The sequence below is a fragment of the Sus scrofa genome, chromosome 8, assembly GCF_054392235.1.
Source record: "Sus scrofa isolate SSC_HxYL_T2T_F1_AM1 chromosome 8, Sscrofa_HxYL_maternal_Yorkshire_Landrace_v2.0, whole genome shotgun sequence".
In the NCBI taxonomy this organism is placed as follows: domain Eukaryota; kingdom Metazoa; phylum Chordata; class Mammalia; order Artiodactyla; family Suidae; genus Sus; species Sus scrofa.
The window spans coordinates 6,267,647-6,288,969 of record NC_139390.1 but is presented as its reverse complement, the minus strand read 5'-3'; the positions used below and the strand labels follow the sequence as shown (position 1 = coordinate 6,288,969).

Below are 21,323 nucleotides of genomic sequence, written 5' to 3'. Positions count from 1 at the left end.
GGTTCTCTGTTTGGTGTCTCCTCATACAAGGGCACTAACCCCACCATCGGGGCCCCACCCTTGGGGCTCCCTTCAACTCTCATCACCTCCTCAAGGCCTCACCTCCAAGTACCATCACCCCGGGGCTTATGTCTTCAACCATGGATTTGGGGGTACACTTCAGGCCATAACGGATACTATTTCCCTTCCATGGATGAGGGAACAGAGGCTCAGAGTTTAAGCAACTTGCTAGGAGGTGGCAGCTGGGATTCGAATTCAGACTGATTTGTATCCACAACCCATGATCTTTCTGCCTGGTCACGAACCACCCGCTGGACCCCAAATCCCAGTGCTGGGGAGGCTTGGCGTGGTCGGCTAAGGCGGCGAGTGATGCCAGGGAGGCAGGGAGCATCTACAACAAGTCAAGTGAGCCGTTTACCTGCATCACCCACCCCCAAAAACGGCTGCCCTGGGCTTTGCTTAGAGAAGCCCTAGGGGTTCAGGGGCAAAAGCTCTGACTTGTTGGGATGGTGTCACGATGGGGTCCCTGGATTGCCTGGTCCCTGCCCCTAAGGCTTGCTTCGCAGGGGTCTCATTGGAAGGAGATCCCCCCCGATGGGCACGAGCTGAAAGAGAAACAGGGGACCACTTTCTAGTTAGCTGCCCAGCCCCTCAAACTCCCCCTCCTGCTCCGTGTTCTGTGAAAGGTGCATCTCGGGCCCTAATGCATCGTGTCTGCTCATGTTGCTACACAGCCAGGGGAAGGCAGACGGCCAGGAGCCCTCCGCTGCGCGTGGGCCTTGCATGTGTCACGTGGTTGGATGCTGCGGTACAAGGCGCACAGGACACATATCCCCGTCCTCCAGGCGCCCCCTGATGCTCAGCTAGTGAAGAATGGAGACAGGCAGGGGTGACCAGACTGTGAGACCCAAAGGGCAGGAGGGGCAGGAGGCAGGGAAGGGGGCCAGGCCCAGCTTGAGGGGGGTCACGGGCCCCAGAACCGGAGTAGGAGCCAGCACAACACTGCCCAGCCTGCGAGCTCCGGGGGCGGCCTAGGGGCCAGGGCTCACCCTGGGAGCTCCTCCCAGGGTGGCAACCAGCTTGTGCCGGAGGAGCCAGAGCCAGGCAGGCCCGCAGGGAACCCCAGCTCCCCTATGGGTGCCTCTGCAGAAGGGGGAGGTGACAGATCCCTGGTGAAGGGGCGGGGAGGATGAAAGGGAGCCTGAGGCTGGAGGGCTCCGCCCAAGACCAGACATCACTGAGAAATCTCTTCTCTTGGCTGAGGGCCCCAGGGTGCCAAGCGAGGCAGGACAGGGTCCAGGACGGGAGCAGAGACCCCGGGGAGTGGGATGCAATGTGGGCGCGAAGGGCCCACGCCCCGTGGTGGGCTTTTGTGTAGGAGCCGGACCTCACCTGGGCTCTTCAGACCCAGGTGATACAGATACAGGGGCCTAGATGTGTCGGTCCCCAGAGATGATGCTGCCGCTGGGGTGCTGATGAGAATAAGTCACACCAAGGATGCTGACCCATCAGAAGGGATGCTGGTTTAGTGATGGCGCGGGGTCCCAAGGTCCCTGCCAACCAGTGTCACCTCTTGCGTGGTGGCCTAAAAGGAGCCAGGCAGCGGCTGGGGGAGCAGAGGGGCTACAGACCGTGCTGACTGCCCTCAGGTGAGGCAGAATTTCGGAACTTGACCAATCCAGGCAGTACCAGACGCTGGTCCTGGTCGCCACCCAGGGGCATCTCACAAATGCCAGGTGTTTCTCTCACCTCAGCTATTTGGGAACTTTCTGGAATGCCGACAATGAAAATAATGCCCGCTGTGGGCACACACCGTGCCAGCCCTTTAGGGCCAGTTTGTGGGTGGTCAGATTTCGTTCTTACTCCAGACCCCAAGTTACCCCCTTTACAGCTGGGGAAACTGAGGCCTGGGGAGCTTACTGTGTCCACATTCCTAGGGTGTATTGGGGGGCCCTCAGTCCCCCCAGTCCCTAAATTCCCACTTGTTTCTCTTCAGCATAGTCACCCTAAATGAGCATAGGTCCTGTCCACCCTGCTTTCAAAGAGCCCCCAGAATCTGACTGCCCATCACGCCCCGTTTGGAAGAGGACGCCCGGTGCCTTGGGCATCAGTGCACAGCCCTTGACCAACTTTGCCAATGGGATGTACGAAGAAGTGGTTTTAAGCCACTTGAGGTCTGGCCCTTGAAGACATTCCAGAAGGTTCTTCAGTTCTTTCTTCCCGCCTCTGGCAGAGAGCTGGCTGGCTTTATGAACTATTGATCCATGAGGGGTGAATTTTCCTGCAGATGTTACATCCTTGGTATTTTTCTTTTGTCCATTTATTGCTGCATGTCTAAGTTTTTGTCTTTTCTGTTTCCAATGACTAATTCTAATTGGCATAGTTGTATCTTTCTATCCAGTCTATCTAGCTATCTACCTATCATCTACCTATCATCTATCCTATCCATCCATCTATCCATCCATCCATCTATCCATCCATTTATCCATTCATCCATCCATCCATCTATCCATCTATCCATCTGTCTATCCATCCAGCTATCCATCCATCTATCCATCTATCCATCTGTCTATCCATCCATCCATCCATCCATCTATCCATCCATCCATCTATCCATCCATCCATCCACCCATCTATCCATCCATTTATCCATTCATCCATCCATCCATCCATTCATCCATCTGTCCATCCATCTATCCATCCATCCATCTGTCTATCCATCCATCTATCCATCCATCCATCCATCCATCCATCCATCCATCCATCTATCCATCCATCCATCCATCCATCTATCCATCCATCCATCTATCCATCCATCCATCCATCCATCCATCCATCCATCCATCCATCCATCTATCCATCCATCTATCCATCCATCCATCTATCCATTCATCCATCTATCCATTCATCCATCTATCTATCTATCCATCTGCCTTTCCATCCATCTCCTTCTCCATTTATCTTTCAACGTGTCCATCTCTATTTTACCTATTTATCTACTTACTTATCTCTCTAAAGCACTCTGAGCCCTTGTAAAAGGCTCTGAAAAATTTAGAGCTGATTTACATACCAATCAAACAAAACACGATAATTGCCTGAATTTTCAAACAGTCATGCATGCAGGCTAAAGGGACTCCTCTGACACCTGGCAAGTGGCCTCGTATTTAAGCCATTTTAAGCCTCGACGTTTAGCAGAAGGCTGCCCTCCTGGCCTCTGCTCCATCAGTGCCGCTACAATAACCTGAAGCAGCCAGAGCCGTCATGGGAGATATGCCCTTGCTGCCCGAGGGCCCAGGTCTAGTTCTCACCTGAGAGGCCCACGGGGCTGGATGGAAGCATCACACTGATTCTGGGGCTGTTGTCTAGGAGCCAAGGTGAATGCTCGTTCTCAGGCCGATACAGTTTGGGTCAGGTGATGTGTCAAACTAGAGCATGAATCAACATTCCTCTTGCTCATGGACGATGTCTGGAGAGCCTAGAGGAAAATTCTGGAAGCAGTGTTCTAAAGAAATTCAAGGTCCAAGCTGAGTGGACGATATGGAGCCCAGACTCCCATCCCCACAAAGATAAGGCTGGGACGCCAGGGGACAGGGCTCAGATGCAACTGGCCACAAGGAGCCTGGGTGGGGAGTGGTGGGCCTGTGTGCAGGACCAGCCCGCAGGCACAGAGCAAGGGCTGAGAGAGCGGCCAGCTTTCAGCAGGGTGACCCAGGGACAGACACTAAGAAGAGTCATCCTGGGAGTTCCTGTTGTGTCGAAGCAGAATCCGATTAGTATCCATGAGGGAGCGGGTTCAATCCCTGGCCTCGTTCAGTGAGTTTAGGATCCGGCATTGCCGTGAGCTGTGGTGTAGGTCGCAGACTCGGGTGGGATCTGGTGTTGCTGTGGCTGTGGTGTAGGCCGGCAGCTGCAGCTCCGATTAGACCCCTAGCCTGGGAACCTCCATATGCCTCGGGTGTGGCCCTAAAAAGACAAAAGACAAAAAAAAAAAAAAAAAGGACAATGAGGTCCTGCTGTACAGCACGGGGAACTGTGTCTAATCACTTGTGATGGAACATGATGGAGGATAATGTGAGAAAAAGAACGTGTATATACACGCATGTCTGGGTCACTGTGCTTGAGCAGCAGAAACTGACAGGAAAAGGACATAATAAAAAAATCAACTATAATAAAATTTTTTTTAAAAAAGTAATTGGAACGTAAACCAGGAACTCTGTGGCTGGGAGATCAGACAGGAAGGTGTGTGGGAGGGTAAGTTTAGGGCTGAGTCCAAAAATACAGAGTGAACACCTGGAGCCTGTCTTGAGGTTTAGCAAAAACACTGCAGACAGGATACTGTAGGTCAAAGCGTCCTTCCAAACATCGGTGGTCGTTGTTTCCCGGTCCCCCAGCAGAGTGCTCAGCAAAGGTTTGCAATGACTTCAGACATTGACTTCCCAGAGGCAGGCCAAGTTCATAGGCTATGGGCACAGTCTCCTAAAGTGTCTGCCCCCGCCTCCGACACCACCTGCAAGCCTGGGGATTCCAGGACGGCCCACAACTCAGACCATTGGGTTACAGATCTGGGGGCTCCCACTAGCCCCTCAGGCTTGATCATTTGCTAGACCTCAGAAAACCTCAGGAAACCACTGCACTTCCATTTATGGTTTGATTATTACAGAAAGGATATGAATCAAAAGCAGACAGAAGAAGAGACGCGTACAGCGAAGATGGTTCCAAACATGAAACTGCAGGTGTTCTCTCCCCTTAGTGTCAAGACATGTTGCCCTGCCAGTGCCTTGACATGTGACAATACTCAGAGCACAGTCCATGAGGGATGCTCACCTGTGCTCCATGACCAGTGCTTTGTTGGCGTTCATTACATAGGCAGGGCTGATCAAATTCATCCATTGCCTGCCCCCCTTGGAGGTAAGGCTGGCATCACTAAGATCAAAACCCCAACCCCCTGACCCCATGGTCTTTCTGGCATGGCCAGCGCCCAACCTGAGTCACCTCATTTGCCTTAAGCCTCAGGTGAGGTCTGAAAGCACCCACTCCCACCATGAATAACAAAGACACCCCTATCATCCAGGAAACCCCAAAGGCTTCGATGACACTTCCACGAACCAGGAAGCAAGGCTAGCCACATTCTTTTTCTACAGCTGTATATGGCAAATATACCCTGTAGCTCATACAAAAGTATGTTCGATACGTAAAAATACCAGGAACAAAAAATCTGTTAAGTGAATGAGTGAATGAGAGAAGGGAGGAGTGAGACGTAAAGAAAGAATGGAAACTTCGTTGTGGGGGGGCTGTCTAACTTACTGTCCCCACTCCCAAGCCCCATGAACTTGTACTTCCTTGAAACAAAGCCAGCATCCACAGGAGGGGTTTGGCTGTTACAATGAGTGACTCCCCTTTCCAGCAATTTCTGTGTTGCCAACATTTGTTCTTCACTCGGGAGGGGAGCAGAATCTTAGTATTTAAGCCCAGGGCTTCCGCAGAGCAATTCATTTGACTCCTCATAAACTTCCCAGCAGAAGTGGTATAATTGATCATTTCCCCCTTCTGGTCCTTCCCTCAGGGCGGGTAAACACATGGTGATAAGGCATTAAATCATCCTCTCAGTTCTACAAGAGTAGGGCTGTCCCGCTTAGGGGCAGATGTTCAGTGCTGGCCAAAGGGAAGGTTCCAACGAGCCAGCAGACAGAGAACCAGAAGAGAGTTCTAGTCTTTTCAATTAATGCCACGCTGCACTGCCATCTCAGCAAGTGTTCTGGAGGCCTCTGTGCTCTCAGAGAAGCAGGGCGCAGGGCCAGGTGCCCTGGGTGGCCTGAGACCTGTTAGAGGGAACATTAGGGGGATGATGAGGGCAGAGGTGTCATAGACCTCGGCACTGGGTGGGTGGGCAGGTGGGCAGTGGGGGAGGGGCACAGTGGGGGAGGGGCATGGCGGATTCTGAAAGCCAGGGCTGATTACAGGAGAAGCCAGTGCACCTTGTTGTTGCAGAAACAACTGGCTGTGATTTTGATGAGGCGGGCATCTCTGGTCAATTTCAGCCTGGACCGGGACTGCCTCTGACTTGCAAACCTCAGGGTCGCTCTCGATCTTTCCTTTCTTCTCTCTCCCTTCCGCCTCTTCCTTTGTCTCACTGGTTATAAAAGCAAAACAGGCTGCGATTAGCAAAAGCAGACAGCACACATTTAATCATGTAATGATAAAACTCCTGCTACAAATCCCCTTCTAGGAAACAGGAACTGTATCTCACATTGGGGTACCAGCCCGCATGCAGATATTGTGACAATAATCCCACCTTGCAGGTAGAGGAACCTGGGGGCAGGAAGGTTAACTGGCTCAAAGCCAATCAGCCAATGGGGAGTCACAACCTCGGCCCCACCCAGAGGCCACTTTTAAGGATTTTTCTGAATCTACTTTTTTTTTCCTTCCTGATATCATCCATATATGCCATTAAATTTTTTTTTAAAGAATATATATATGTGTGTGTATGTGTGACTGGGCCACCTTGCTGTACAGCAGAAAACACAGAACGCTGTAAATCAGCTATGATGGAAAAAATAAAAATCATTTAAAAAGTAAATAAAAATGAAAACAAATTTTTTTTCATTTTTATGTTTTCCTTTCTTGGCTGCCCTGGAGTTCCCGGGCCAGGGGTAAGATCCGAGCCACAGTCGTGACCTAAGCCGCAGCCTCAGCAAGATCCTTAACCCACTGTGCAGGGCCAGGGATCGAACCTGCGACCCAGTGCTCCCAAGACGCTGCCAATCCCGTTGTGCCACAGTGGGGGCTCCCATATATGCCATTTTATGTCCTCTTTTTTTGGCTTTATGTTTCTACTGAGAGCATTTTTCCACATCCCTGAATACCCTCCATCCCCAGGCCTTCTGACAGCTGTGCACTGCCGTCCCACGTGGGCGCCCCATCTTCCTAACATGGGCCTCTTAGGTTGTTCTCAGCTGCTCTCACTGTAAGACGCTGTCACATTGTTTACATTGGGAGCTGTGAGTCATCGTTGGTTGGGTTGGGTTTTAATCAGAGCAGGCAGAGCTGCTGGCTGACAGGAGGAGGAGGAGGGCTTTTCCAGCCCCTGGTGTGGGTGTCTGGGGGTTCCAGAGGGTGGGTGCCACCCCTACCTCTTTCTGGGGCCCCCAGCGTTTTGGAGCTGAGACGCCTGCCTCTTTGATTCAGAATTTTCTCATTGCATACAATTCCTCCGGAAAAATGCCTCTGTTGAATTTAAAGGGGAAAGAACCCCATTCCCATTAGGGCTCAGGGCAGCTCTGCTGAGAGGAGTGGGGGCCGCAGCTGCTGTGGTCAGACAGCGGTCGGTACCCGGGAATGGCCAGCCCAGTGGCGCAGGCCGTCAGGAAAAGTGGGATGGAGGAGGTTGGATGGCACTGCTAGTATGAACAGCCCCAGGCAAATAAAACTGGAGACGTCCTGTTTCCGACCCACGGGAGAAAGATACTGAGATTTCCTGAGCACTGACTATATGTGGGACATCATGCCAGGGGCTCATCCCACCCGATCCTCCCAGCGGCCCCACCTGCAAGGGAGGGTTGTTATTCCTGTTCTACAAGTGATTGCATCATTGGCGTGCAAAACCATCGCCCTGAACTTGGATTCGATCAGACGCCCTTGGAAAGGCCCTGCTACCTCAAGACGGATTTTTCGCTGCTGGAAGCCATCTCAACAGTAATGAGAACCCTCACCCTTTTCACTCCGGGCACGCAGAGGGCATGCAGAAGGGAGTGGGCCGTGCCATCACAGAGCGGAGAACAGGTCCGTGTGAACGCACCGTCCTTTTGCACACACAACCGTGCAATCTCGCAAAAGAACGTTCCAGCAAGAGTGAAGCTCCAGATCGATTTTCTTTTAATAAGAAGGATATTTACGCGTACACGCGCTCCTCTCTGCTCTTGCCTGGGGCCACAGAGAAAATGAAACTTTCTTTTCTTCATGTTCTATATAATTAAACCCAGGAGTCAAGACAACGTTCCTCCTTGCAAAGGCAGTTGAGGAGGGAACCCAGAAAACTCTGGAAGCCTTAACTCTCTGAGGATTGCTCACAACCGAGGCATCATTTTCATCGTGTTCAGTTTTTATTCTAAAAGCCAGCTGAGCGAGTGGAATGTGCTCGGGTTCCTGGAAGTACAGAGGCCTCTTTCTCATGCCTCAGTTACCCAAATTCCTCCAGGGGAATCACGTGGTAGGAAGAAAACAAGCCACCACAGACCTGCAGACCGAATAGCAAATCAAGATGGATCTGGACATTTTCCGAACGACCAGGGGGGTGGGCGAGGGTCCCCAAGACCACCCAGGTTTGTGCATTCCCCAGGAAGATTCACAGGACTCAGCATGCAGGCGTCCTTGTGACTGTGATTTAGTCTTTTTATTTATTTCTTTATTTTACCGTGTATCTTTTTAGGGCCACACTTGCGGCACAGGGAGGTTCCCAGGCTAGGGGTCCAATCGAAGTACAGCTGCTGGGCTACACCACAGCCACAGCCACACAGGATCCGAGCTGTGTGTGCAACCTACACCAAAGCTCACAGCATCGCAGATCCTTAACCCACTGAGCGAGGCCAGGAATTGAACCCGCATCCTCCTGGATCCTGGTTGAGTTCGTTATTGCTGAGCCACAACAGGAACTCCATGACTGTGACTTATTACAGCGGGAGAAAACAAAGAAACACCAGCCAAGAGAAAAGGTGCCTGGGGAGAAATGCAGAGGAGAGCAGGCCCTCTCCCCAGAGAAGCACGGGCAGGATGCACTTAACTGTCCCAGCAGCAGCTGGGACACTGACATGAGATGTTGTCCCCCAGGGAAGCTCATCAGAGACTCAGAGGTCAGGGTTTTTATTAGGGGTTGGTCACACAGGCACCTCCTCTTTGGCACATACACAATTCCCAACTCCCAGAGAAGAAGCGGGTGTTGAGACCAAACCACACTGTTTGCAGAGTTTGAGCCTCAGGAGCCTCTCTTCTCAGTTCTGAGAACAGCAAGGCTCCTCCCCAAATCCAAGTTCCCTGACACCAGCCCAGGGCCAGCCTTCCAGGCAGATCTTTAGAGGCTAGAAGTCTTGGGCCAGGAGGCCTTAGCTCTGCTACTCGGGTGATGTTAGTGGCACTGCTAGACTTGTGGAATTTTCTTTTTTTTTTCTTTTTACGGCTGCACTTGTGGCCTAAAGAAGTTCCCAGGCTAGGCATCCAATCAGAGCTACAGCCGCAGGCCTACACCACTGCCACTGCCACAGCAACGCAGGATCCAAGCTACATCTGTGACCTAGGCCACAGCTTGCAGCAATGCTGGATCCCTAACCTGCTGAGTGAGACCAGGGATTGAACCCTCATCCTCATGGACACTATGCCAGGTTCTCAACCTGCTGGGCCACAGTGGCAACTCCTAGGCTTGTGAAAGTTTGTCTTGTGTGGTCCTTACTTCGAAAAGCCTGGTTTGGTGGCCAGCACGTTCAGTGGTGGGGACTGACTGTCTCTACAAATTAATTCCTGAGGCTTTACGGGCACGCCTTGCTCTGTTAGGCACTGGTGCCTGTACTCTGGCCCATCCACATTCTATGTTTGAGGATTATTATCACACTCTTGAGAATAATTGGAGATGGATTCATGACGGGCTCTGTGAGAATCAGTAGAGAACTTTCATACTGTAAGACAAGCTACCAGGTCATTTGCGTCCCGTTGCCTGGCAACTTCCTGTCATCCTTTGGTGGTATCCTATGCCAGTCCTCCTGGCTGGGAATTACATGATTCAATTTGCTGCCAGAAGCTTGGCCCCCCATGTTGTTGGCTGGGGAGATGGTGGTAAATTATTCAGGGATTCATAGACCTGAGAAATAAACACGTCTAGAACACTTATTTCAAGAGACAGAAATTGTATTGACGCCACCGCCAGCCACCCCAGCTTCTGAATTGTATTGTGTGTTTCCTGCAGATCCAGCACTGGGCTTTATGTTCATTCCCACCTTTTGTCCTCACACTAACTCTTTAGGGAGGAAAAGGATTTCACAGAGGAGAAACCTGAAGCACAGAGAGGTTAAGTAACTTACTCAAGATCACCCAGCAGAGAAGTAGCCCAGCTGAGAGCTGAATAAAATGGACTCTGGGGCCCTTAACCACGGAGAAGCCTGCCGTCAGAGGCAGAGCCACTTGCTGGAGGTCACAGGACTCAGCGGTGCCAGCGATTCCTGACCCCAAGACCCTCAGCGCTGTGTCGAGTCTCCTTTCTCTTAACCATATGGGGCCTCTATTTATTTCTTTGCAGTTTGGGCTCGAGTCAGTACTAGTATTTATTGTAGTATAAATTCTCTTCAATGAGTACATCAAACATTTCTATAAGACTTGGGAGTTCCTGTCGTGGCTCAGAGGTAATGAACTTGACTAGTATCCATGAGAATGTGGGTTCCAAACCTGGCCTCTCTCAGTGGGTCAGGGATCTGGCATTGCCGTGAGCTGTGGTGTAGGTCAAAGACTTGGCCCAGATCCCGCATTGCTGCGGCTGTGGTGTGGGCTGACAGCTGCAGCTTCGATTCTACCCATAGCCTGGGAACTTCCATATACCGCAGCTGCAGCCCTAAAAAGAAAAAGAAGTTTTCCCAAAGACTCATCACGCCCTACCCATCCAGGAGCCTCCAGACTGGTCCAGCATCCCCAGGTGAAACTTCCTAAAAGAGCCTCACACTGCACCTATACTGAATGCTCTGAAACACTGATTAGAATCTCAATTCTGTGCTGCTCAAACCCTCCAGTTTCAACCCAAAGCCCATGGGATTAAGTGTGGACTCCTTAGACTGGCAGTCAGGGCCAGTTCCGAGCAGCCCCTGTCTAGTTCCCCAACCTTTCTCCAGCTTCAAGGCCACCCTCTGACCCCATTGACTCATTTACAGTGTCTCTATGTCATCACCCATGTTATTAGCTTCTCTGCCTTTGAGAACTTTTGTCTCCGATTGTCCAACCCAAGCCCACTCACCTGCCCGTGTTGCATACAGGACCTGGGTTACCTGGCTGAGTGTCGGCAGCCTTTCTCAGCTCCCTGGTACCACAGCTCTTTTCACTCCATGTTGTAAGTGCATATTAATTCAGCTCTTGTCTCCACAATAGATCTTGAGCTCCTTGAAGGCAAGGGACCACAGAACGTGTCTCTAGAAGACAGGATGGGAACCTGGCCCCTGGTGGTGAGGAAGTAGGTTTGAAGAGCCAGATAGAAAGACGCAAGATTGGGTTTCTCAGAAGTAGGCTCAATGGAAAAGTAAATTGTGGAACCCATGAATGAGATGGCCCAAAGCGGGCTAGAGATTAGCTAGCACAGTGACTATAAACCTCTATTTTATTGGACAGTCAAATGGAGTCTTACGAGTCCCCCCAAATGTAAAAGGAATCTTGATTCTGTGCTCATATCTCAAACCTACACATCCTTCAAATCATCCCTCTTTCTTAAAACTTCCTACCATGATCATTGTCCTGGCATGGGGCTTGGGGGAGTCAAGTTGATTGTGTTCAGTTGTTTAGCCACCCCTAATTCTCAGTGGCTTAACACAATGAAAGTTCATTTCTCACCCATGTCGCCACCCAAAGCAGGCGAGCTCTGCTCCATGCAGTCATCCAGGGGCCCAGGCTGCTTCTGCTGAGTGGCTCCACCATTCCCCAGGGCTTCAAAGCTCTCTGCTCGTCCTCTGTGAATGACCAGGCTACAAGAAAAGGGAGTGAGGAGAAGGCGCACCACTCGATGGAGGTGACACACATCCACTCACACTCCTTTGGTGAGAAGCAGTCCTGTGACCTGCACCCTCCCCACCCCCAGATGCAAGGGACCAAGAAGTGTGGCCCAGAGGAGGAGGAGGGCAAGAATGCTGTGAGCGTGAGTGGATTCTGCATCTGTAGCTTTCAGATGCCTTGCTCAGCTCCAGAGTTTTCAACTCTAATGAAATGTCACAGGATGGCTGCAAGCGTGGGCTGAGGGGAGCTGTGCAGATGTCCTATACACACGTAGCCCTCAGCCAAGGCTGATTCTGTGTCTCCTCTTCTCCCCTAATTCAGTCTTTCCACACACAGCGGAGGAATTGAGGGGATCATATTTTTATTTCCTCTACTAAGAACTGGAACGGAGTTGTGATTAAGAGCTGGGCTCTGGAGTCCAACTGCCTGGGTTTGAGTCCTGACGACCTTGTCACGTGCCAGTGAGGTGACCTTGGGGGAGCCCTGCAGCTCCGTGTCTCAGTTTCCTTCATCTGCTCAAGAGAGAAGTCAAAACACAGCCCCTAGCTCATAGGGCTGTAGAGCAGGTGAATTCACGTGTGCCCAGTTCTTAGAACAGTGCATGGCCCATGGTGCATGTGGTGTCTGGGTTACCTGTTTTTATTATACTAGATGATGCTAATAGCCTGTAGCTGAAACTCAGTGTAAGACACAGACATTGATTTAGCCCTGTTCTGTACCAGGCACGACAAGCCAGTGCTGACATAGACCAGCCCCATGAATCTCAAACTCAGAGAATGAGTCCGTGCAATGAATTAGCTGAACAGCACTCATTACCTGGCTTCTGCTGTCACATCCGCTGTGGGGCTGCCTTTCATCTCCGCCTTTGCTGAATTCACACCGGAAGACAAACACTTTAATTGCTCAAGGCATCACTTTGAAACCAGCTTCTAGGGACTGTTTGAGATGTGTTTCTGCAGGGGGGCAGCTCTTCCAGGCTCCTCCAGCCCTCTGCACATGCTGCCATTCGCCACTTTCCCCAAATTGAAACAACAAGTCTCTGCAGAGACTCACAAAACGAAGCCTAGCAGTGCGTGATGCGAAAGCCGCCTCTCTCCCCACCAGGCTCCCGGTGGATTGGAAAGGAAAAGAGACAATTTCCTCCCAAATAATATCCTTTTCGTTTTTTCACATTAACTCAGGAAACTGGTCATTGCTGCCAGCGTGGGAATAAGAGGCTCTCTAGGGCAGGCAGCCGCAGGATGCCTCCCAACGCAGCTGCAAATGATTGAGTCCGTGCAGGATGGCAGCAGGGACCCAGTCACATCTGAGAATGACCTTCAGTGCATGGGGGTGTCCTGAGTATTGGGCAGGAGGCTTGGGAAGTTCAAGGTACTCACTTCAGCTCCTCCCGGAGGGTCCCAACCTTATAGTACGTGCTGTAGTCGTCCGGGATCCTATATCCCCTGCCTTCCTGTGGCCCCTCCATCCCTTCGGCTTGGCCATTACCACACTGTTTCTCGCCCTATACTCTGCTCTTTGGTGGTTACATACCCCGTTAAGATCGGAATAAGGGCCTAATCTATCAGGACCTTTAAATCAATAAATGTCCTATTGGATTTAGCTTCTTCACTTTCACACCATCCTCATGAGATGAGGAGTCGCAGGGTGGGGTGTTTCTCCTGGCTCTGAAAGGAGATCTGGCGCAAATTCTCCTTCACCACTTACTGGCCACTGTCTGTGGGTGAATTAGGTTATTCCTGATTCCCTCATCTGTAAAGAAGAGTGTCTACCTAGGGTTGACATGAGGATCAAACAGGGTTATTTATGTGTTTCGGTAGCGTTTCCGTAGTCCCACACAACGACAATTTTGTCTGATCCAAGCTAAAAAAGAATTTGCCGAAAAAATAATGAGCGGCTCCCAGGATTGGTGGGTGGGCTGGTGAGCTAGGACTGGAAGCTCCTCAGCCGGGCTAACACCCCAAATCACACCTAGAACTGGCTGGGGTGGAGGGGGGAGGCTCCTCCCACTTCCCCCAAGTCCAGTCTTCTGGAGCGCCCTCTGCTGCCAAAGAATTCCCACCGGGCTTTCTTAGCCTCCCGCCCGCGTGCAAACCCAGGCTTCTGATTGGCCAAGCCTTGGTCACATGACCACTCCGTCGCTGCAGCGATGCGGGGAAAGCACAGGTCCGGCAATTTCAATGTCGAGTGCAAAGTGGGCTCTGTTTGTCACAGGGCTCGTAAAAGGCAGGAAGTTTTCCCAAAAGAGAAGGGGAGCCTCTGGTGCTGGGCAGCCAGAAGGGCAACAGGCGGCCACTGGAATACTTGAGAACGGAGAGCCAATTTTTATATGTAAGAATTCAGCCGCTGACAGAGAGCGTGGTACCCAGTCCAGGAGGCTGCACGTGGCGACTTGGTGAGCGTCCATGGCTGTAGGCTGTTCTGGGAGCCCTGGGTGAGCCGATGGTGGCTTGGGCTGGGTTCAGGGGTGAGAGAAGGAGAAGTGGGGGTGAGACAGTGTATCCATTTGCTAGGGTTGCCAAAACAAAGTACCACAGACTAGGGGGCTTAAACAACAGAAATTTTATTCTCTCACAATCCTAGAGGCTAGAAGTCACAGGTCAAAGTGTGAGCAGGGTTGGTTGCTTCCAAGACCTGTGAGGGGAGGTTCTCTTCCAGGCCTTTCTCCTTAGCTTGTAGATGGCCATCTTCTGTGTCTCTTCGTGTCATCTCTCTGTGCATCTCTGGGTTCAGACGCACTTTTTTATAAGTACATTAGTCTTATTGGGTTAGAGTCCATGCCAATGACCTCACTATGACTTGACTACCTCGTAAAGGCACTGTCTCCATATAAGGTCACAAGCTGGGGTTAGGATGTCAACATATGCATTGTTGGGGGTGGACACAATTCAACCCGTGCCAGACAGGGAGGAGGCTGGATGGATCAAGGGCAAGGTTAAGGATGAAGTCGTGAATTTGAGCAAATGGAGAACAGTGGTGTGATTTAATAAAGCGGCAAGGAGGAGATAAAAAAATGGGATTCAGGGCCAGAGATGCAGGTGGCAGTTGCCGTTCCACTTGCCAGTGATTGGCTTAGTAGGGGGCCTGGGCCCCAACCAGGGTCGATAGGACATAGTGACAGATGCACTGGTGGCGTCTAGGAAAGTTCCTCTGAGCACCAGGAGGTCTCTGAGAGGCCAGGATTACTCTCTCCATTCAAACACGAGTGGGAAAGCATGGGATCAAAACTGCTACTAGGACTCAGCCTGTCATTTTGAGTGGGTGCAGCTTGGGATGAGGTCACATCTATGGCCAGCCGAAGGAAGTAAAAGGGAGCAGCTGGATTCGAGGTCCTGCTACGGAGCCTCCAGATCAATAGTCCCAGGGAATGTCCCTGTTGCTAAGCAGTTTAAGTTGGGATATCCTGTTTCCTGCAGCCAAGAGCATCCTTAAATGATACAATGCATGATCAGCTCCAGTGAACTAGATCTTTGAGACGGGGGTGGGGGGGGGGCTGTTTGGTTTATCTCTGTGTTCAGCTCAGGCCCCAGTATCAGCACTGGTTTTCTGAGCGAATCACTGGATGATGGCAGATAGGAGTGTCTTGTGTATTAATACATGGAAGCCTCATTGTCATTAGAAATTTCCCTAGGTGTTGATGATATATTCTGGCCTCCCTCCATACTCTGAGCAGGACAGTTATGGAGCCAGAAAGAGAGAGAAAATGGGGGGAGAATAGAGATCTGGCAGGGAGAAAGTGGGACCCCCCCATCTCCTGCCATCATTACCTTGGCTTAAGCGCCAGACACCTGGCAGTCTGCTACATTCCTCTTTCACCTTCAGCAGCAGCACCCTCCCCAGACTCGGAGCCAATCACCCAGTTAGTCATGTCCATTCCACATTCAAAACATACCTCAAATTCACCCTCTGCTTTCATCTCCATCACTCGGTCCAGGCCACCATGACATTGGACAACTGCAAAGCCTCCCAAGAGGGTGCCAGCCTCCTCCCCAGCCCTGCTCTGATCCACTCGATGCTCTCAAGCCACAAGCTTCTCCTGAAAATGCCAGCCACACCATGTCTTCACCTTGCTTAAAATCCTCCAATAGTTTCCCACTCCATTCCCCCCCCAACTAAAAAAAAAAATCCAAGTAACAAGCCAAGTCATTACCATGACCTCTGTGGTCCCACATAACCTGACCTTCTCAGCCCCTTCAACTCCATGCAGCCTCCGTATCCTTACTGTGCCATCCCATGCCCACCCCACCCCGGCCCCAGCCTCTTCGACGGTCTGTGAACCCGCCAGGCTTTCCTCAGCCTTCTTTTTTTTTTTTTTTTTTTTTTTTGTTGTTGTTGTTGTTGCTATTTCTTGGGCCGCTCCTGCGGCATATGGAGGTTCCCAGGCCAGGGGTTGAATCGGAGCTGTAGCCACCGGCCTACGCCAGAGCCACAGCAACGCGGAATCCGAGCCGCGTCTGCAACCTACACCACAGCTCACGGCAACGCCGGATCATTAACCCACTGAGCAAGGGCAGGGACCGAACCCGCAACCTCATGGTTCCTAGTCGGATTCCTTAACCACTGCGCCATGATGGGAACTCCCCCTCAGCCTTCTTGACACATGCTTGTCCCTCTGCCTGGAAGACTTTCCCACCATTAAAAAAAAAAGGTTACAAGTGGGAAGACACATTATCCTTACAAAAAAGTGTACAACATGCCCACGTGCACACGTGTACACACATCATTGAAAGAAAATGGTTATAAAACTAGTGTCTGCATGAGAACAGGTGATTGAGACGGAAGACCCTGCCAACACCTCCCTCCAATCATTTCTTCCACCATCTCCCAGAGGTGGCCGCTGACCTGACATTTGACATGCCTATTTCCTGGGAGGTCCTGCTGTGGCTCAGCAGTATCAAACCTGACTGGCATCCCTGGGGACGTGGGTTCCATCCCTGGCCTCCCTCAGTGGGTTCAGGATCCTGCATTGCCATGAACTGTGGTGTAGGTCGAAGACGTGGCTCAGATCTGGCGTTGCTCTGGTTGTAGCATAGGCTGGCAGCTGCAGCTCCAAATCAGCCCCTAGCCGGGGAACTTCCATATGCTGTGGAAGTTGCTTTTTAGGTGTGGCCCTAAAAAGACAAGAAAAAAAAAATCATTTCTCTGCGTCTTTTTGCAGTTTTATAATCTACATGTAATCCCCCCCCCAAATCCTTTTAATTTTGCATGTGTTTGAAGGTTATATATAAACTCATACTGTATGCATCCTTTTGTTTCTGGCTTCTTTTGTTCACATTTATTTGATTTTATTTTTTGAGATTTTATTTTGTGTGTTGGGTACATAGCTGTTGTTCATTCGTGTGTGTGGCTGTCGTGTTTCACATTATAACTATTCCACGATTTGTTTATCCATTCTACCGTCAGTGGACATCTTGGTTGCTTCCTGTTGGGAACTGTTGTAAGCAATGCCGCCATGCATGTTTGGACAGGTGTATCCTAGGGCAGATGGGAAAGAGGAGCTTTCGAGAGGAATTTTCTAGAAAGGGATTTGCTGGGTCATAGGTTAGGATCATCTTCAGCTTTACCAGATGATGCCAAACAGTTTGCGAAGATTATTGTGCAAATTAAACTCCCACCGTCAGAGTACAAGAGTACACTGGCTTTTCCACCCACTCCCCCCAGCCCCGAGTGTCCCCCCTCCCCGAGTGCCACTCTGAGCTCCTGGCTCCTGCTAAGCTGCTGCCGTGGTCATCTCCCTCCAGCCGCCCTCATGATCATCTACCAGGACCTCATCAGCCACAATGAGATGTTCTCCAGCATCTACAAGATCCAAGAGATCGCGGACGGGCTGTGTCTGGAGACGGAGGGGAAGATGGTCAGTAGGACAGAGGGCGACATAGATGACTCGCTCCTTGGTGGAAATGCCTCTGCTGAAGGGCCCGAGGGCAAAGGTACCCAAAGCCCAGTAATCACTGGGGTCGATGTTGTTAGGAAACCATCACCTGCAGGAAACCAGCTTCACGAAGGAAGCCGAGAAGAAAAACATCAGAGATGACATGAAGTCAATCAAAGGGAAACGTGAAGAAAGGGACCAGAAAGAGTAAAACCTTTTATGGCAGGTGCTGCAGAGCAAATCCAGCACATCCTTGCTGACTTCAAAAAGGATCAGTTCTTCATTGGTAAAAGCATGAATGCAGACGGCATGGTTGCTCTGCTGGACTAGCGTGAGGATCGCGTGACTCCATGTGTGACTTTCTTTAAGGATGGCTTAGAGATGGAAAACGTTAACAAATTTGGCTGCTACTTCGGATCTATCACCTGTCGTCAAAACTGGCTGGCCGATGCTTTTCATTCACAAAACACCAGGACTTAGACAAATGGGACTGATGGCAGGCAGGCATCTTGAGCTCATTTTGACATTGATGTTTTTTTTTTTTTTTTTTTTTTTTTTTTGGAGTGGAGGCATTGGTTTTGAGGGGGAAAAAAAAACATGTCATGGAGGTTGTCTAAAAATAAAAATCATTTAAACTCAAAAAAAAAAAAAAGTACACACTGCTGGTCACTACTCACTCTTACCAGACCTGTTAATCTTTAACTTTCCTGGGGATTGTGTGAGCTCCATGCACGTACTAGGCACTGCTCCAAGTTTTCATATGACCTTCACAACAGCCCTGAGACATCAGTGTCATTGTTCTCATCTTGCAGACAAAGGTATCAAGGTCCAGCTGGTTTAAACCTTTAGCTAATCATCGTCCTGAGATTCAAGTCCAGGTCTGTGTGACCTGAACCTGTGCTTTTTCTGCCATGTCACACGCTGGCTCCTATAGGCCTTTATTGGTAACGATGAGGATCTTGGGGATGAAACTCTCTTGAGGGGGTGCATAGTACGTGACCTCAGTCTCTGGAACACAGGGAATCCCTCAGTCCCGTCTCAAACCCACCGAATCAGAATTGACAGCAGTAGGGGTCTAGTGACTATGAAGTGGGCATCTCATTGTGGCTTTCATTTGCATTTCCCTGTTGATGAATGGCGTGGAACGTGATATCATTAGCTTCCTGGTCCCTTGAATTTTTTGGAGTCTGTTCAAGTCTTTCACTCATTTCTGATTGGGTTGTCTTCTTATTGATTTATTAGAACTCTTTACATATTATGACTACAAATCCTCTGTAGTTATATGTGTTGCAAATGTGTGAGCTCAGTTTGCAGCTTGTCTTTTCAGGTTTCATGATCTCTTCCGAAGAGCAGAATGCTTTGATCTTGTTGAAATTCAAATGAGCATTTTGTTTTTCTTTTATGGTTAGCATTTTTGTTGTCTTAAATCTTTACCCATGCCAAGGTGGCAGATATTTTCTCTTAGTTTAGATAGATATATACATTTCAAACCCATTTCTGAGGTATTCTGCTGTGCCTCAAAGCTGGAGAAGCCCAGGTAGGACGGTTCCCCGAGGTTCAGAGTCAGATCTGAATTCGACTCCCGGGCTCTGCCACTGAGCTGAGCAAGTGTCTCTGAGCCTCAGTTTCCCTATCTGCAAAATGAGGTAAAGATACAGCCCGTCCATAAAAGGTGTGAGAAGGATTCAATGAAATAAAGCTCAAACAGAGCCTAGCATAGAGAGTGCTCCGCAGACGCTGTTTCACTTGTACGCTGGCTGGCTTGGAGCAGCAGGATGGGGCAGGAGGAATCACACGGTGTGTTGTTTGTTTGCAGTACATCAAGGCCTTTTACAACGAGTCGTGGGAAAGAAGGTACGGACGTGCCATAGACCCGGACACCCTGACCCTGCTCTGGTCTGTGACCGTGTCCATCTTCGCCGTCGGGGGACTCGTGGGGACGCTGATGGTGAAGCTCATCGGAAAGGTTCTTGGGAGGTCAGTGGGAGCTGTCTGTTTGGGGGCGCCCTCCGGAGCACCCCTAATATGTCTGTACCAGGGTCAGGATCCCAGCAGTCGACAGAGTCCCATTGGGTCCAACTGGGGAGATGCTAATGCCGGGAGAGCAAGGAGCAGAAATTGGGTACCAGAGGCCAAGGAGAAGTGAGTCCATGGATGATGGGCTGACAGGCAGGAGGTGAGGTTGAGGAGGCGCTGGGCTATGTCAGACCCCTACTGTCCAACCAGGAAGAGCGGGAAGAAGCATCCCGGCTTCTCTCTCCTCCAGTGTTCCCGGCCACTGCTGGTGCCTCTCGTTGGTCAAACCAAGTGGAAGCCGGTAAAACCAGGAGTCTTGTGGGTGCAGTTCCAGAGGGCCAGCTCCTGGGCACAGAGCAAGGCAGGGAGACAGGAGGTGGGTCTGGGTGTCAGAGCAAATGAACAAGTCAGCACAGTGTCTAGAGGTTGTTCCACACAAGTCCATAGAGATCTACTTCTCCAAAGATCAGTTCCTTAGGAGTTCCCGCTCTGGTGCAACTGAATCAGCAGCATCTCTGCAACGCTAGGACACAGGTTCGATCCCCAGCCCAGCACAGTGGGTTAAAGGATTCGGCATTGTTGTAGCTGCAGTGTAGGTCGAAATGGAGGCTCAGAACTGAGCCCTGGCTCAGGAGCTCCAGGTGCTGCAGAGCGGCCAAAAAAGAAAAAGAAAAAAAAATCCGTTGCTTAAACAGCCTTCCGTTGTAGGTGTCGACCAAAAAAAATATATGCATCACCTAAAAGTTGAGAGGTCTGTTTTATTCAGTGGACAAAACTGAGGACTTAAGCCCGGGAGGCAGCATCTCCAGTAACCTTGAGAAAACGGCTCTGGGGAGGTGAGTGGGGAGCTAGGATCTAGAGGAGTTTTGCAACAAAAGGCAGGGAGTAGGAACAAAAGATTACTGTTAATAACAGAAAACCAGACATCTCAAGTTAAGGAATTTGGTGCCTTTTTTTTTTTTTGGCTTTTCAGGGCCACACCCACGGCACATGGAGGTTCCCAGCCTAGGGGTCTAATCAAAGCTACAGCTGCCAGCCTACACCACAGCCACAGCAACACCAGATCCGAGCCACATCTGCAACCTACACCACAGCTCACAGCAACGTCAAATCCTTAACCCACTGAGTGAGGCCAGGGATTGAACCCAGAACTTCATGGTTCCTAGTCGGATTTGTTTCCACTGCACCACGATGGGGACTCCCCCCCCCCAAACTTTTTCTCTGTGTCTCTGCTTATAGCGACTTCCAGGGGAATCTCGAGATATCAGTGGAAAGAATAGTCTCTGGAGCATGAGTGTGTGAATGTGAATCCCGAATCTTTGACTTCCCAGCTGTGGGGCTTTAGCCAAGTCAGCTCATGTATGTGAACCTCAGTTCCCTCCTTTATGTAAGAGAACAACAGTTCCCATCCTGCAGGGGAGGACGGAAGGGCTGGAGAAAATTAATGCAGGGAGAATGGCCCATTAGCAGGAGCTCAATAAAAGGACACTGTTATTTTCTGCCATATTATTTACTCATCATCACCTTGGCACCCACGCATAGTAGGTGCTCAACAAACGTGCATGTTCACTGACCTGAATTGGCAAAGAGCTTCATCAGACCCCAGGCAGCTCCCCCCAGGCCTTGGGACTATGAAGCACTGTTAGCAATGGTGGTACCCACTGCCGTTATGGACGGTGGTACCCACCGCCGTTAGTGATGGTGG

General features: G+C 50.6%; 1 protein-coding gene and 1 pseudogene across 10 annotated transcripts in view; both read left to right on the top strand.

Annotated features, from left to right (window-relative positions):
- SLC2A9 (solute carrier family 2 member 9) overlaps positions 1-21,323 on the top strand; it is a 204,529-nt gene that overhangs the window by 42,031 nt on the left and 141,175 nt on the right. For 6 of the 10 annotated variants that reach the window (XM_084973835.1, XM_084973834.1, XM_084973832.1 and 3 more), the window contains one exon: positions 19,419-19,579. The exons of 2 other annotated variants lie outside the window; for them this stretch is intronic. In XM_084973835.1, the coding sequence (XP_084829961.1) occupies positions 19,419-19,579 (161 nt within the window). Of the gene's footprint in view, positions 1-13,862; positions 14,126-19,418; positions 19,580-21,323 lie in introns of those variants that run through there. 2 more of the 10 variants (XM_084973836.1, XM_084973841.1) reach the window with 1 other exon arrangement.
- On the top strand, positions 17,464-18,094 carry LOC100622261 (translationally-controlled tumor protein-like; annotated as a pseudogene).